The sequence below is a fragment of the Eretmochelys imbricata genome, chromosome 4, assembly GCF_965152235.1.
Source record: "Eretmochelys imbricata isolate rEreImb1 chromosome 4, rEreImb1.hap1, whole genome shotgun sequence".
NCBI classification, from domain to species: Eukaryota; Metazoa; Chordata; order Testudines; family Cheloniidae; genus Eretmochelys; species Eretmochelys imbricata.
The window spans coordinates 110169909-110187996 of record NC_135575.1 but is presented as its reverse complement, the minus strand read 5'-3'; the positions used below and the strand labels follow the sequence as shown (position 1 = coordinate 110187996).

The 18088-nt window shown below is 41.3% G+C and overlaps 1 protein-coding gene across 2 annotated transcripts in view; it reads right to left on the bottom strand.

Annotated features, from left to right (window-relative positions):
* The window catches only part of CCDC149 (coiled-coil domain containing 149), a 61867-nt gene that overhangs the window by 27425 nt on the left and 16354 nt on the right, over positions 1-18088 (bottom strand). For both annotated transcript variants that reach the window (XM_077815797.1, XM_077815796.1), the window contains exons 4-5: positions 11112-11219; positions 1707-1823 (exon numbers count right to left, since the gene is read on the bottom strand). In XM_077815797.1, the coding sequence (XP_077671923.1) occupies positions 1707-1823; positions 11112-11219 (225 nt within the window). The remainder of the gene's footprint in view (positions 1-1706; positions 1824-11111; positions 11220-18088) is intronic.

Here is an 18088-nt window from a genome sequence, read left to right as displayed (position 1 = left end):
AGCAAGTACTTCGCTTCTGAAGAAGGTCAGATTTAGAAGGCCAATTAGTAGATTTTTGATAATCCATAAAACAAAAAGTAGCCATAAGCATACTAAAAGGCAGCATACAAAGACTGAATCAAACCCCCAGATTCAAACATCCTTAAAACTTTGGAGAAGTTTAGTTTCAATCTTTGTGGATCACTACATCTCTACTCAAGCTACCTGAATATATTGGGAAAGAAATTAGAATTCACCCTGACCAAGCAATATTTTAATTTATGATGCTCCCTATAATTGTTGTCAGTAATATCACTGAAGACACCACTGTAAGAAAAGTTGAGATGCATAACCTTTCTGCAAAATTTCTTTAGCTTCTGACTCTAAAATTCATATAGCTACAGTTTTTTCTGCACCGCTATTTCCTCCCTTTTAAAATGAGAGCCAAAAAAAGGAAATAAAGATTGCATTTGTTGTTCTCCTCTTTTGACCATGCATACACAATTTTGTTTTAAAAGTATCGTTTACTCTGTTTTTCTCTATTTCATTAAAACTAATGTTAAAACAAAGTTCAGCAATTAAAACTGAACTAGCTTGCAAAATATTTAAAAACCATTTGGAATACAAAAGCAAAGGAAGACCTTATTCACACTAAGGTCGGAATTAGGTCAGCAACAAGTGGTTCCTAGCATGGTTATAACTTGGTATCAAGGGACTAAAGAGCTAGCGTTTGGGTATAGAGTAGGTCTGGGCTAGCGTAGGGTGTGAGGCAAAAACTAGATAAGGCTTTCTTGTGAGATCAGTTGTTCTTAGAAATTACAGTTCCATCTGAAGGGGGGGGTGTTGGGGCTTGGTGGTTTTGGATTGGACTGGATCCAAGATTGTAATGACAGGTTTAGCTCCTGGGATTAGAATTTAAAACCCAGCAGCCTTCACAATTAAAAGGGTTTCATATTCAAGGTTCAAGTTTTGACCCATTTCTAATTATAAGAAAACAACCAGTCTACATAGGGTAGAAAAACTGTTCTAACACCTGTCCTTAAAATTCAGTTGTTTCTACTGAAATGTGTTCAGGACTTTGAAGTTCTGCCTTCAGTACACGAAGCAGGAGTAAACCAGGTGAGTACTGGGATGAGAGATACCAACTGCCAGTGGACATCTAGGTGAAGACACCATGAAGTCTTGGTGATTCAGTACACAGTGAGTACTAAGTGCAGTGTTAAAGAGCACTTTCCTGATGAAAGGCACAAGGGATTTTGGAAAAGACATCAATCAGAAGTCTTCCCCAATTGTGGAAATTAAAGAACGCACTTTAACATGTTAATCTGTCCCCTGGCTAAATTTCAGTTTGGGCATCTCGTATCATGTCAACATATGTGCCTCTGACATTTCTGGTTAAATATGGGATTCTTCACTGACAATCCTAAACTATTGCTATGTGCTATTCAACAGCTGTCACATTCCACCTCTTGAGGTGGATGAATTTCTGAGATGAAGCAACTTCATCTCCAGTGGTGCATACCTTGTAAATGCATAAAGTGCTCTGCATGCTCTTTACACATACGTTCAATAAATACTACCAGAGTATAAACTTCCTTGCCACCAACACCACTATCTGCATTGCAAACCAGGTAACAACAATTACAGCACAGCAGAGGCATTATAATTTACTTGTTCTTTTGCCAGCAGTGAAAACAATCTCTCACTGAATGCCCATTAGTTATTACTTGTTCTCGTGCTTTCTCCAGCTGCTGAACAAGGTCTTCACGCTCGTGTGCTGCAAAGTGGCGTGCCCCAACTTCCTCATCTCCAAGTCTTTGTTTTGCTATTGTCATTCTAAGGAGCTGCAAGAAATGCCAAGACTTCATAAACCACAGAACACAGATTGAACACTTGAGAGAATATTAGCAGAGTATATTGTATCACTAGATATGGAATGTTATCAGAGAGCCTTTCCAGACTCTCACAAATCTGAACCAGAGATATTTTATGAGAGATCACTTTTGTGCCTATGAGCCCTATCCCATTCTCATTCAAATTGATGGGTGTTTGGCCAGTGACTTCAAAGAGCCAGATTAGGCCCTCTAGCAGTAATTTAAGAATTTTACATATGGGCATATGTTTAAAGTGAGCATGGACATACGATCCATCCTCATTCTCCAGAAAAGACAAGGTTTTGAATTTTAAAAATTATTTACTACCAGAAATAATATCTTGCTTTTATGTCAGGCTTTTCACCCCTATATCTGAAAGCTGTTTGCAAAGGACAATAACTATTATCCTAATTTTACAGATTAGGAAACATGGCACAGAGAAGTCAAATGACTTGCCCAGCACCACACATGCACCTCCTAAACTAAATCCAGTTGCAACCTTTGTGCAGAATTAGCACAAAGATTAAAAGAACGGGGCTATTTTTACATGAACATGAAAACAAATGTTTCTGAAATATCTATTAACATATAATGATAGTGGAAGATGTTAAAAATATTTAGTTAAAATGCAAAACAAAATCTTCAGCATCTTTCATGGCTAGTAAACATTTTTTAAACAAAGCCTGACCTGAATTAACAAAACCATTTTCAATACTACTGTTAAACAGAGGCTACTCTGAGGATTAGGTTTCAAGGATTAAAAGGGGTAAAATAAACAGCCTACAGAGTGCATAGGCTAAAGAACATGCATCATTTAGAATTGTTTATACTTTGCACAGTTCAGAAAAAGTGCTACATCCCAGTAGCCCAATTTGTGGGATTTCCATAGAGGCTTGAGAAATCTGCAGTGAGAATTCCCATGACTTCCCTCCCATTTTTCAGTGGCACAAAGGAATTAATGTGCACCATTATATTTCAGAGTTAGCAAATCAATCTTCTGAAACAGAAGACTGTATATTCCATCTATTTTAGGTATTTAGAGGATGCCAGTCACCACAGTTCCTATGTGCTAGTTAAAATCCTACTGATGCAAAGCAGACCATCAAAAACAGGTTCTTCTCCACTTCAGCCCGTTTAGTCCACACAAGTGCTGCTACTATAGCTTCTTCTGATAAGCTCTAAAGGGAGACTTACAGCTCCTGAGTGAAGTAATGGTCCACAGGCTGCCTTATTTTTGACAAACTGCATTTCCCCCTTCCCACAGAAAGAGTGTGGATTATATTGTAAGGAGCACACACTGAATTGTTCCTGGAAAATATACCAGTGGCTAATTTAAAAAAAAAAAATTTTTTAAACCAAGCAGATTTAGGAATGGGGCCAGAGCTTTCGTCTGATCATACAGATGTGAAAGGGGAAAAACACATAGTGCTAATAGCCAAACTGTATTACAGCATCTCACTTTGCGACTGGTTAGAAAAGTAAATTGAAATAAGGATCAGAAGGCTCAGAAAATGGGAGCAGGGAACCTTCTCCCCCCTCAATGCAAGTAACAGCTTAGGATCTCTCCAAAGCACACACAGCTCTAGATAGGGAGAGCTTGGTTAACGCCATTCAACCATGCTCATTCCATACCCCAAGAAGGGGCTGGGGTATAATATGTAACAGCCTGTGGTGCTGGGACAATTTGTACAGTGGGGGTTCTGAGAGCCATTGAAGCAAACTGTAAACGCTGTATATGATGGAAACCACTTCAAACCAGGGGGTACTGTCACATCCCCAGCACCCTTGATTACAGCCTGAGTAAATACTACTTGCAGGAATAAGGGTTGCAAGGCCCAAAGTTTGTTCCAGTCAAATCACAGTTCTTTATTTACTGATGAAGTGTGTGGGGGTGGGGGGAATCCTAAACACAAATCCAACATCTTATTCCTAAATGACAGATCACTTCAGACATTCAGCGACTCAGACAGCAGGTGCGGCTGAGCAGGTCTAGCCCTCCAGGTCTGCACCCTGCACATCTGCTGATGTTGCACCACCTGCTGTAAAGATTTTTTCCTTTGTAACTCTTGGAATGTCAGCATTTTCATGTTATGCTAGGGGGAAAGCGAAGGAGCGGGGGGGAGAAAGAAGGGTTTATTCTATATTTTAGCCTTTTATTATAAAGTTTGTACTCCGTCCCTCTGGGCACTGTATTTTTATTGAACTATCATTCAGAATTCATCCAGGATAGAACCACTCAGCTTCATTTTGTTGCCCTATTCCTCAGACTAGATTAATACAAATAGAGGACCCCTCAGGACTCCAAAAATATTTCCAGCACAGTAGATTTTGAAGTGAAGTGCACTTTAAACAGAGGCAGCGGTTCCTGAGAGGCTCAGCATACACTAAACAAACAGGCTTTCACCAAACAAAGCAGGGTGCAGCATGCCATTATTTAGCATCACTCTCTACTGGGCTAGGCGCAGGCAAAAATGATAAAATCAAAATTTATTTTAACCCAACAATTTTGGTTAAAATAAACAGAGCGAGATACCTCCATCGGACCTCGCTGTTCGAGGTGCTGAACAGACACGAGGGGAAAAGCGAGTTCTGCACAGCAGGCAGTAGTCACAGTTAACACAAGCATGTTAATCTGGCAGAGCCTTCTAGGCATCGTGGCTAAGGCTGTGAGTCTTTCATGGAGGTCACAGATTCCGTGGCTTTCTAGGACCTCCGTGACTTCTTCAGTTGCAGCAGCTGACCCCAGGGCTGCCTGAGCAGCTGGGTTGGCCCTGGGGCCGGCCTGCTCCGGAGGCCACAGGCACTGGTCTTGGACACTGCCCCAGAGCAGTGGTCCAGGAGCAGTGGTGGCAGGGCCCCAGGCCAGGCCCCCCCACCCCAGGAGCAGCAGTGGGGCCAAGGGCAGCCCCCTGGGGAGGAGGAGTGGCAGGACCCCAGGCCGGCCCATCCCGCCACCCCAGGAGTGGCAGTGGCTGCTGGAGCGCCCCCTATCCCTGCAGTACCTAAGATTTAGTTAGGGGTACATTTTGTAAAAGTCACGGAGAGGTCACTGCCCGCGACTTTTTGGTTATTGCCTGTGACCTCTCCGTACCTTTTACTAAAAATACCTATGACTAAATCATAGCCTTAATCATGGCATAAGTGAGTCTTTAGAGGGGATTTGGACCTACTGCAAGAGACATATGCATGTGCTTAACTTTATGCACTGTGAGTAATCCCATCAATCTGGCTGACACATGGAGTAGACTCATTAGCCACCAATGGGACAAATAAAAAAGTGTAATATTAAGCATATTATGTAAATATTTGCAGGGTCGGAGCCACAGCAATGCCATTGTCACCCCTAAATAAGTTTCAACTTTGAATCTGTTACCTCTGTGGTATTTTATTTACTAAATGTACTGCACCCTGGCTAAAACTATTCCCTTCGCCCTCTCCCTCCCCCCCCCCCCCCCAGATTCATAGGTCCTGCTAGGAGCACAATGTGCACAGGGAGCAATTGCCATGGAAAATGAAGAGTACAGTGATACTTCTTTCACAGCATGTACATATGCATTTTGGGAGCATTATTTTGGATCCTCTTTTGGTTCATTAGGGATGGGAGACACTAGTGACATATTAAATTTTGTTAACTTAAACACTCTTTTAGGTTCCAAAGGTAGGCTGAAGTTGTGAACTGAATACAGGGATACTGTACTGCACTATCGTTTTATCTGATCATACAGAATTTATCTCAAAATACTAACCAGGAAGTTAAATATATAACTAGATTACTCGTGGCCACACACATATATACAATATGAAGGTACAGTAATTCTTTTTAACTCACCTTCTCCATGAAGAGCACCAACCTTAACCCATAGCAGTGAAATGCTGTCTCCAGCCCATTATGTTGATGAAATGTTACACTGGCACTTCTGGGTATCCCAGTGCACTTTTGTGTACTTTGCATAACCATAAAACAACTTGAGACAGGGACCTTGAGTGCCTATGTTGCTTATAGAGGACCAAGTGCACTGTTAGTGCCAAATAATAACAAGATTTCTTAGTATAATAATTACACTTATCACATAGCTAGTTTCTACAGCAATTCGATTCACACATTTGAATCATGCTACAGGTGTCCACCCCCACCTAGCAGGCTTTAGCTGTCATGCTTCTGGTTCAGCTGGTTAGGCAAAGTTGCCAGACCGACTAGCTTACCACTATACTCCACAGCAGTAACTGAATAGCTTGTGGCTCACAGTCACAGTCGGAGGTATATCAAGTCACCACCAAGTCTAAACAGTCAATGACTGATTACAAGTTGAAGGACTCATCCCTGAAAAGGGCATCAAAACAATATCTATGCTGCTTTATGAACAGACCCTTCAATCCCCTAATTGTCCGAGATGTGTCTCACCTTTTTTTTTTAATTCAAACTTCACACCATTGCCAGCACTAGGGCAGCTGCACCAGCTGGTGCAGATAAGCTGCTGCTGGCATTTTTCTCCAGTACCACCACCTAACCCTGATGAAAACAACTCTAGATAACACTGAGGCAACCACCAGCACTCTACACCAGAGTTCATAACACTGCTACTGCCAGATAGCCTGTGACCTAGGCTGGAAATGAGGACCAATTCTGCACAGGCTTGAATTATGGTAAAGGTCTCATACTGAGCAAGTAGTTTGAGTAAGGGAATTCTGGTAATTGGTAAGCTGATGTATAGGACTTCCAAGCCACAGCAGGCTGCTTGGGCCAGGGATGGGACCTCTGACACAGTGGGTTTTCACATGAGACACTTAGTTTGACAATGACTGTGTCTCATGTATGGGCAGTAATACTGTAGCAATTATTTTGGACACAACATGTTGTCCTATCACTGAACTATACCCTTAGCAGTTCAGCAAATCATTTCTCTGTCAGTGACTTGTGTGAGTGGGAATTAAAGTGGAGATGAGAGTCACCTCATCTCCTAGAAGCGTCTAGCCTCCCACACCCCCCCCCGCAAACAACTTCTATGTCTCCATTTAAGGCACGAGCGTGATCTCTTCAGGCCCTCTAAGTTTAAGGGTTTATTCTCCAAGTATCGCTGTCCCAACGCTGGGTAGAAAAGGGGTTTAAAAATCAAGTACCCGGTAAACACAGTAGTTTTCATGTGTCAGAGTTGATAAGAGATTGTGATCAACCATAAGAGTAAATACCCTTAGAACTCAGTTGCTTGAATGCTACAGTGTAACTGTAGCTGTATTTCTTTAGCTGCAGCAACAAATCTTTCAAGAGACTTTTTGGAAATGTTTTACTGTTTGTGCCATTTGAGTTCTAGCTGAATAAATGGGAAAATTAGTCCAGTTAAAAAAGTCAAATACAAACAATTTGCTCTTGTCTAACTGATTATGTACTTAATATCTAGAATCCACAATTCCCATAACAAGTACAAAGGTCATCAGTTAAAATCCCATTGCTAACCCAATTAACCGTTGTATCTCACTACTGGTGAGCACTAATGCAATTTGAAGGAAAAAAAATCAGGCCATCAACACACTTCTCCTTAAATATCACACAACGGCTCTGTTGAGGGTCTTTTTTTAATTCTACAAAACACATGTCATTGAGGGACAGGCTTTATGAGTCATGCATGTTCAAGCACAGGCAGAATTGTTCATCCAGCAGCAGCTTCACTGGCTGCAAAAGCAGCTGCTTGTTCATCTCTTGCCAGAAATAAAGTTGACGTTGACCCGGGGCCCTCCCTTGCTTTGGAAAAAATGGAGAGAGAAAAATGGCAGTATAAAAACGTAAGAAATTATTGTAATTTGTTGTTTTTGTATACTGTATTTTATCAGTTCTGCAATGCTGAGTTAACTCTTCTGCCAGCTCAGAAGAACCATCCCAGAACTTTTCCTACCAAAGCTAGGAGAGAGTAAAATATGGCAACAAGCAGTAGTTCTCAATCAGGGGTCTGAGGCCCCCTTGGAAGCTGCGAGCACATTTCAGGGGGGCTGCCAAAGCAGTAAAGCAGCCTCCCCCACCCCCAGGTCTGGGAGGCAGGAGCTATGGTCCGGGTGATTAGCAGGGGGCTGGGAGCAGCCCACTTCTCTTCCCTCACCCCAACCCTAGCCGTGTCGCTTGGGGGAGGGGGCTTGGGGGAAGGGATTCCCCCCCCCCCCCCCGCACTCACTAGTGGCAGCAGAGCTGCCCAGCGCTAGCCCGCTCCACTCCGCCGGCTCCCAGCCGTGGCGCTCTGCTTCCCACCACTGGTGAATGCGGGGAACGTCCCTTCCCCAACCTCCCCGCACTCACCGGCGTCGGGAAATGGAGCGCCGCCGCTGGGAGTTGGCGGAGTGGAGTGGGTTGTGGCCACATGGCTCTGCTTCCCGCCGCTGCCAGTGACTGCCTGTCAGGGGGTGTGGATAGGGGTTGGGGCAGACAGAAGACAGCGGGCTGTGTAAGGGACGGGGTCCTGGGGGGTCTCTGGAGGAGGCGGTCAGGGGCCAAAGAGCAGGGGGGCCAAAGCAAGTTCGATATAATGCAGTTTCACATATAATGCGGTAAGATTTTTTGGCTCCCACGGATCACATTATATCGGGGTAGAGGTGTATATCAAAGATTGTGATGTTCTTTGAGATCTACTGATAAAAAGCTCTATATAAGAAATAGGCATTCATAATTATTTTCCTCCTCTACAGATCACCTTGAATGCCACAATGTAGCCCTTCGTGGGGCAGTCAGATCATGAGCCATTTCTGGCAAGAACTCTGGGTTTTGATCTTTTGTATCTTCATGTTATGAACAGAAGGAGTGGAATAAAGTGGAGAGACTTTGTTAAACTTTTTTTCCTGAGGCACGGTCTTTCAAAAGCCATGTGAGCCAACATATGTATTTTTAGTTGACATCTTACTGTTCCTTGACTGGACTCAGAATTTGCATTAGTACATCCTGTAGGCATTTTCTGAACAGCACCTTTGACAAAGATGGGAAAGGGGTGCAGGGGAACATGAAAAAAGAGGCGGGGAGAGAGGAACACACAGATAAAAGGCAAGTCTGACAATCTAAGGTACTTATATAGACACTGTCACCATAGTATCAGAGTAGCTCTATCTATAAACCAACACCAGTGTGAGGTACAGCAGTAATATCCCCATTTTACAGAAGAGGAACTGAAGGCACAGAGCAGCTAAGTGATTTGCCTGAAGTCAAAGGAAATCTTGTTGAAGGAAGGAATTGAACCTGGGTTTCCCATGTCCCAGGCTTGTGCCCTAACCACTGGACCATCCTTCCTCTGCAAAGGAGAGAGCTGGAGACAGGATGCTCTTACAAAATAAAAGTAAGTTTCCAACGATATATGGGGAGACATCATGAAAGAAAACAGAACACAAAAGGAAGCAAAGAAAATGGAGACAAGGGATGGAGCACAAGAGTGAAAGGAAACAAAGCAAAAACATTTACATAGATTTACTGGAATAAGCTACAGCAGCTGTTATAAGCACCTTATATCAATATAACTGCATCCAAATAAGAGTTTTACCATTTTATCAGTTTCTAAACAGATACAGTTATAACTGTATAAAAAGTGTGTTTAAGCCAGCTCTTAGGCCCCAGTCCTGCAAGCTACTCGAGTAGTGCTCCACTGATCAGAGAGATACGCCAGTACGGGATTGAGGCCTTGTGTAATTTTTATTCTGCTCCCTATAAGCCTTGCTAGTTTTTAGTCCTTACCTGGTGTCCCCACCACCTGTTACAAGTCCTACCTTTCACTAGTTTGATTTGTGTGCACACTTTTGTAGACAGCTCCAGCTGCGAGTGGTACACACATTTAGCTTGAGCTTATATATTTCAATTAACAGAAAACAGGAGTTTGATTAATACTGAACAGCAGTTTTCGAGCAATGTTCCATATACATTGCTAAACTTGGTAATAAAATTAATTGGTTATGTAAAGATAATTAGCAGAATGATTACTTAAAATTCATAACGAAATATGTACTTCAAGACCACTTGGGTCTATGTTTTTTTGAGAGAAAAATATAAAACACCTTTTTTAATCATATACTGAAATTCTACATTATTGCATTAGATACCATGACAAAGTTCCTCCTCTGCCTTTGTGGGTCCTGCACTTATTGGAGGATCTGTGATTTGCTTGCCTCAGAGATTCACAGCAGCCCTCAGTTTGGCCACTTTTGCTATTGGCTCAAACCTGCCGTTCACTCAGCTAACCTCATCACTGGCCAGCCTGAGAAAAAGGAAAGAACAATCCCCACAGTCTCTGCTGATCCACCATGTGGGTCGGCGAACAGCCCAGAGACCTTCCCCTCTCGTGGAACCCACAGTCCAGGTAAACTCCCCCTGTGTCTGATCAGGAGTTGAGAGGTTTGGGGGGAACCCAGGCCTGCCCTCTCTACTCTGGGTTCCAGCCCAGGGCACTGTGGACTGCAGCTGTCTAGAGTGCCTCCTGGAACAGCTGTGCGACAGCTACAAGTCCCTGGGCTACTTCCCCATGGCCTCCTCCCAACACCTTCTTTATCCTCTCCGCAGGCTCCTTGTCCTGGTGTCTGATAAAGCTTGTACTCCTCAATCCTCCAACAGTATGCCTTCTCACTCTCAGTTCCTACTACCTCTTGCTCCCAGCTCCTTGCACACATGCCACAAACTGAAGTGAGGTTCTTTTTAAACTCAGGTGCCCTGATTAGCCAGCCTGCCCTAATTGATTCTAGCAGCTTCTTAATTGGCTCCAGGTGTCCTAATTAGCCTGCCTGCCTGAATTTGTTCCAGCAAGTTCCTTCTTGTTCTGGAACTGCCCCTGTTACCTTACCCAGGGAAAATGGACCTGCTTAATCTGGGCCTAATATATCTTCCTTCTAACACTCTCCTGTAGCCATCTGACCTAACCCTGTTAAAATACTTTAAAATATCACATAACCAAGAAAAGATTAAAAGCTTGTCCAAATATATTTACAAATGGAAACACCAGGAACAGCATATAAAAGAGCAGAAGCTAATGGTGATTAACCCAAAACAGGATCCACAATAAATATTCAAAGAAAACAGAACAAATGTAGCATGCACAAAAAATATATCCAAGGAACCTAGGTTACTAGCATCCTGTGTAGGCTGTTTTTGTTTTCCTGTTTTGAGTATTTTTTGTAACCTCAATATTCTAGAAACTTATGAATAAAACAAAATATTTCTTCATTCAGTTTTTCTGAGGAGCTTGTCTCTAGTCCAGTTTACACATTACATGTAGTCTTCCTAGTAAAGAAAAAAGTTTGCAGTACCTTGTTGTCTCCTTGTACTTCTCCCAGTCTTTGCTGCAGTTCTTTAATTTCTTCTCCCAGATGCTTATTTCGATCCCGAGAATCACTCAATAGTTGGGCAAGATTAGCCTAGGAAAGTTACAAAGTTATATTAGACAAAAGTGTGCTTTTGTGAGTAATGAGTGTAGGTGGTGGTTGAGAAGGAACCAGGGCTTTATGCACTACCTTTCAACTGTGTCTAGTTTTGTCAATGTTATCTAGCCCCAACGTTTCACTAGAAACAGCATCAGGATTCTAGCACCTAAATTACAGCAAAATAATTAATAAAGTATGTGTATTACAAAGCTCCAGAACAGTACATAACCATAAAAAAAAGGTGGGAATACCCACACTATCTCAGATACCTCTGAAAATAAAAAAAGCTTAATAGACAAAATCTGATATGAGATAGCTAAACTAACTGTTTTAAACATGGGTATAATTAGGCAAAAGGAATAACTGAGAAAGAGAGCTTTGAAGTGGGTGGGGTGTTCTCTCTGCTTAAATTCTATGTGCTGTTACGCAAATGAACTTCAGAAAATTTCTCTACATCTCCCCCAACAAGTCCCTACCCCCATTCATAGCTACTCTGGAAATGTCTTGTATGTCAAAGTGGTGCAACATTTAGAAGATGCTGAGCATGATCTAGCATTATTTGTTATTGCACGTTTACTGAAAAATATCAGATTAACCAAAAAATAATATTCTTCCACTAACATCCTCAAGATGTACACTCCTGAAAAAAAACAAATGGTGTGTGTCTCAGAAGTTATCATTACTGACATCCTAAATATTTTGTAGAGTTAGCTACTCTTTCCCCCCCCTCATTCCTGTCTGCCTCTCTGTTCTGCCCCGGCCCCTCTCTCCAGGGACCGGCCCTTGCTGTGCCCCAACTGCCCCTCGCTACGGGAACTGGCCCCTCTCCTCCCCAGCCCCTTGCTCCAGGGACAGACCCCTACTGTTCCCCGATTGGCCCAGCCCTGACCCCTTGCTTCAGGGACCAACCCCTACCATGTCTCAATTGCCCCAGCCCCTCGTTCCAGGGACCAATCCACCCCATGCCCTGCTGTTCCCTGGATGTGCAGGCGAGTCCCAGGAGAGGGAAGAGTGAGTGAGGGGAGTGGATAGAGAACAGATGGAGGGGGAAGGAGTGAGTGAGGGGTGGGGCCTCTGAGTGGGCGGGGCAAGGATGTTTGGTATTCAGCAATTAAAGCTGGCAATCCTATTTATTTCTCAGAAGACAACTTGAGTATGACCCAATGAAGCACTGTTTGGATCTGTGTGGAAAGAGCTTAGAAAGTAATGTCTAGAATTTGAGGCTATCCGCTGATTGGTATTTGCTCTGACCTCCATCCACCCCTCTCCCTCACTCTCACTGCTTTCCAGGATGTCCCCTTTTCCTTCCTCCTCAGCATTCCTCATCCTTCCTTTCTCTTTCCCTTAATCCTCCCCTCAGCTACTTACTACTTTTTTCTTTTTAAATAAAAAATGCAAAAGCTCAACGTGCGCACACGCACACACCATGGAACTAACACAATGTTTGACAACTATCACTGCGACTACTCTGCTTGTATGTTGCATCCCTTTCCCACACCCTTTGTCTTCTCTATTTCAACTGATCTACTCACCTAAATAAAGTTACTTCAGTGTTTACAGGATTAGGCTATTAGACTACAAGCAATTTGGCAAGGCACAGGTGCTTCTGAAAACTTTATCCTATGTGACTTTGGAACCTAAATCCAATTTTCACTTAGGTACATTTGAAATTTTAGTCGTAGTCTCATGCTATCTGGCCTTAGTCTGGCAAACCCGGTCCATATAGGCATAATGGTTTGCGTACAGAGATCTGATTGCAAGATCAGGACCTACGTATATGCAGTATCCAGTGCCATGGACCTGACCTGATTAGCGTCCAAAAATCCCAATGTAATAGAAATAGAACAAGAAAAACTCATTTGTGATTGTTGTTACAATAGTCAAGTTTGCTAGATCAGGTGGCCTATATCACGGCCAACTTCAAACTTTCAAGGAGAAACAAGAAGCCAAATACATTGGTCCTCTGTACTAGACAGACCATTGGTGAGATCCACTATGGCAATTCATGTGGTTTCTACTTTTGAGGTTAGAGGCTCAGAAGATCACAGTAAAGTTCCTTGCGTTTTTGGAAAAGATCAAAGTATTTTTAACTAGGGCTGTCAATTAAAAAAATTAATTGTGATTAACTGCACTGTTAAGCAATAATAGAATACTATTTATTTAAAATACTTTTGGATGTTTTCTACATTTTCAAATATATTGATTTCAATTACAACACAAAATACGAAGTGTACAGTGCTCATTTTATATTTATTTTTTATTACAAATATTTGCACTGTAAAAAAAAGGAATAGTATTTTTCAATTTACCTAATACAAGTATTGTAGGGCAATCTCTTTATCATGAAAATTGAATTTACAAAAGTAGAATTATGTACAAAAAAACCTGCATTTAAAAATAAAACAATGTAAAACTTTAGAGCCTACAAGTCTACTCACTCCTGTTTCTTGTTCAGCCGATTGCTCAGACAAACAAGTTTGTTTACATTTATGGGAGATAATGTTGCCCGCTTCTTATTTACAATGTCACCTGAAAATGAGAACAGGCATTCGCATGGCACTGTTGTAGCTGGCATCGCAAGATATTTACGTGCCAGACTGTGCTAAAGATTCATATGTCCCTTCATGCTTCAACCACCATTCCAGAGGACGTGTCCATGCTAATGACAGGTTCTGCTCGATCACGATCCAAAGCAGTACAAACCTACACATGTTCATTTTCATCATTTGTGTCAGATGCCACCAGCAGAAGGTTGATTTTCTTTGTTGTTCGTTTGGGTTCTGAAGTTTCCACATTTGAGTGTTGCTTTTTTAAGACTTCTGAAAGCATGCTCCCTCTCACATTTTGGAAGGCACTTCAGATTCTTAAACCTTGGGTCGAGTGCTATAACTACCTTTAAAAATGTCACATTGGTATCTTTGCGTTTTGTCAGATCTGCAATGAAAGTGTTCTTGAAACGAACAACATGTGCTGGGTCATCATCCGAGATTGCTAAAACATGAAATATATGGGAGAATGCAAGTAAAACAGAGCAGGAGACATGCAATTCTCCCCCAAGGAGTTCAGTCATAAATTTAACACACACGTTATTTTGTTAACAAGTATCATCAACATGGAAGCATGTCCTCTGGAATGGTAGCAGAAGCATGAAGGGACATACGAATGTTTAGTATATCTGGCAAATAAATACTTTGCAATGCTGGCTACAAAAGTGCTATGTGAACACCTGTTCTCTCTTTCAGATGACATTGTAAAGAAGAGGGCAGCATTATCTCTCGTAAATGTAAACAAACTTGTTTGTCTTAGCAATTGGCTGAACAAGAAGTAAGACTGAGAGGACTTGTTGGCTCTACTTACATTGTTTTGTTTTTGAGTGCAGTTATGTAACAAAAAAACCTACATTCGTAAACTGCACTTTCACAATAAAGAGATTATACGACAGTACTTGTATGAAGTGAATTCAAAAATACTATTTATTTTATAATTTTTACAGTGCAAATATTTGTAATAAAAAATAATATAAAGTGAAGAGTGTATACTTTGTATTCTGTGTTGTAATTTAAATGAATATATTTGAAAATGTAGAAAAATATCCAAAAATATTTAATACATTTCAATTGGTATTCTATTGTTTAAGTGTGATGAAAACTGCAATTAATCGCAATTAATTTTTTTGAGTTAATCACGTAAGTTAACTGTGATTAATCTACAGCCCTATTTTTAGCTGCTGATATGGCTGAAAACTGGGAATGGCTCAGATCTGTCTGTTTCAGAGGTTACATATTTCCTAAACAACATAACTATCCAACTTTAGGGCAAGAATTAACTAGTTTCTGATTTTAGTTTTCAGACAGCAACCTTTCAGCCAACACAACTCTTTTTCAAGGTCTTCTTCAGTAGAATGATTTTTTTCTGCATGCTAACAAATGAGTCATCAGTATACTGAATGGATCAAGAAGCTTCAAGATGCATTCTGTCAGTGGTTCAGAGATTACTGTCTAAGGGGCATTAAAAATATTTCAGGTCGTTTTCAGGACTTTTTCATCTAAACCAAAGTAGCTGAGGCTGAAGTTCTTCTAGAATCAATTGACTTGCAATGCTCTGATGCAAATGTTGCAAAAAGTGACTGAATTTCAATAAAGACGAGATAAGTGAGAGATTGAGTTACTTAAGAGGAATGCTATTTGTATAAATCTCTTAGAAATATTTCCATTTGTGAAATTCATTTCTGTTATGAACGTGAAGACATCTGCACACTCCAATACCATACGTAATTTGAACCCCTTAGAAGAACTGAATGTCACTAATCAGTGTTGACAACTACGACACTGGAGTTGTACTAGCTCCGAGCCAAATCCAGCTCCACTGACTAACGGGTGTATGATCACACCCATTTATTTCCTACTAAAACATTTTTCTGGAATTGCAATCTCTGCTGCATTTTACTGCTTAATCAGATGAATGATTTAAGACAATGTAATTAATCTTTATATACACAACTGAGATTTTGGGAGAAATTTTTAAACAAAGGATTTAGACGCCAAAATAAAACAGCACTTTAACATGCTAAGAGCATCTCAATAAGCTAAGCACAGACTTGCCCCTTACTGCAAAGCTTCTATTTTACTTCTGTTAAACTGAAACAAATAAGCCACACCACCAATGAGTAATTGCTGGAGAATTCATTCCCCCAGCTTAGAGGTTCTGCACTACACGCATTTTGAATTGTCCCAGATTCCGAAGGTTTTGGCAAGACATCATCAAGGCTCTCAGTTAAACATGCAAGGGGCAAGAATTTTGGAGCCTCAGATGCTCTATAACAGTGTTTCGTCAACCTGATGCTGCCTTCCTAAACTGCATCAAGGAGATCTCAGGGACTGGGGCCAGTCCACGGCCCAGTTGTTGAGAAACACTGCTCATTTCTAGTTAAGTACTCAAAACATTTTGGGGGCAGGAGGAGGAGCATGAGGGTGAATAAGGGTTTTATTTTAAGTTAACTTAATCAACTGAAGTCACCGCTAAAAAACCACCAGCTAATGAGATACTGGCGAGTGAATGGCTGCCAGGGAACAATGATTTTCATTCATTTAAATTTATTACTGACATGAACAGTATTTGAACCACTAATCAAGAGGTAAGAAAAAAAATCCTTATTCAAATACATTCTGGAACCATGCACTGTCCTTGTATAAGACTCCTTTAACAGTTTCTCAAGTCTAGCCATATGACTAAGTGTTATGCTCCTTCACACTACTGTATAAAAATGGATAGGAACACCCCTTTAAGATACCTCAATTCTCTGGCACATAACTCTTATATGGCACTTAAAAAATTCTCCTCGGTATCCTTTAGATACTGCCGGAAAAGAGTGTTGTGTTTTTTTTTTTTTAAAGCGGTGGTGGGGGAATGGAAGGTAAACATCTGGAAAAAATATTCCTTTAAATATTTAGATACAAATGTGTAAAAATAGTTCATCTTTATCTTAATGTCTTAGAATATTCCCATTTCTCACACCCACACCTTCAACAAGGGAGAACAGGATAAAAGTCTCTTGAAACATCAGGTACACTTTAGGGCTGTGACTGATAGCAAGTTTAACTGCAATTTGTCCTCCTGGGCTTTCATATGATGTTGATGGGTGAGTTAACACAGAAATTTGCTTTTGCTTAGCAAGGGCCCCTGTTCACTTCAAGCTACAAAATTTGATGACCTCTGTTAGCACTACAATCTTATTAGAAACTAAACTTAAACCTCCTACCATCAGTCTTCCCCCAAAATCGTTTTGAAGCTATGGTGACCTGGATGTAGCAAACAAAATGCACCGTCTACAAGTCACACATTCCCTTGGACAGAAAAAAGACCTCCACAGTGATGACCTAATAAAATAAATAAATACAGAACCCCTGGAGGAGGATCCAGGCTCTCTGAGATCAGTCACAGGGATGCTAGCACAGAAATACATCACCCAGGGCCTGACAATGTTTTGTTAAGACTTACTCACTTTTACTTAACCCTAATAACTTTCAAGACTGGAATTCAGAAATGTGGGGTATGTGTTTTTGTAAATACAGGGCTGATTAAAAAAATATGAAGCATGGATTTTTCCCCCCATGCAAAGCTCTTTATAGAAATAAATATACCATCAAGGAGCTGTATCTAGGTTTATCAATTTAGAAACTACAGATATATAACCACTGTGGGTTTGTGTGTGTCAACCAAGAAATCCTTTGCATGTCAGCTCTGGTCCTCTGTAGCAGAGCACCTATTAACAGTTACCCAGATCTGTCCCAGTTGGGAAGGGCTGCAGAACAAGAGTACAGGTAGGTAACAACTGTAGCCTCCTTTAAGATGTCACTTGTTCCCAGTGCTCACTCCCACTCCTTCACCAATAACAGAGGACCTTAAGATTGCAAGTAGCTTTTATAACCAAGTTTCTAGAAGCACTGCTCAGTGGGAGTGTTCATTAAGGGCGTTTTTGTCCTCACATCCCGAACACATGCTGCTAGTGCGTCAAATATTTGTCAGATCTAGCCAAACAGGAAAATTTTCTGCTTAAATAAAGGCCTCCATATTGCCCAACAAGAAAATCCTCTCATGTGATGTTTTATGGGAGTCATTTCAGTTGCTTTCAGAATCTGAGATGAACAACTTTACCTCAAGCAGAAAGTAAAACAGAAAAACAAAATCTTTGTAGCCTTTTGAGAGTGTTATGATTAATGAACACTGGGCTGTTTTTCAAGGATATTAAAGTTTATCCATGGGCAAGGGTTCTCTATTCCAGAAAAGTAAGAAACTGAGAAAGGAGAGGAGCACAGGGAGCATGAGGGGTTGGGCCTGAAAAGATCCCAACATTATGAAAATGG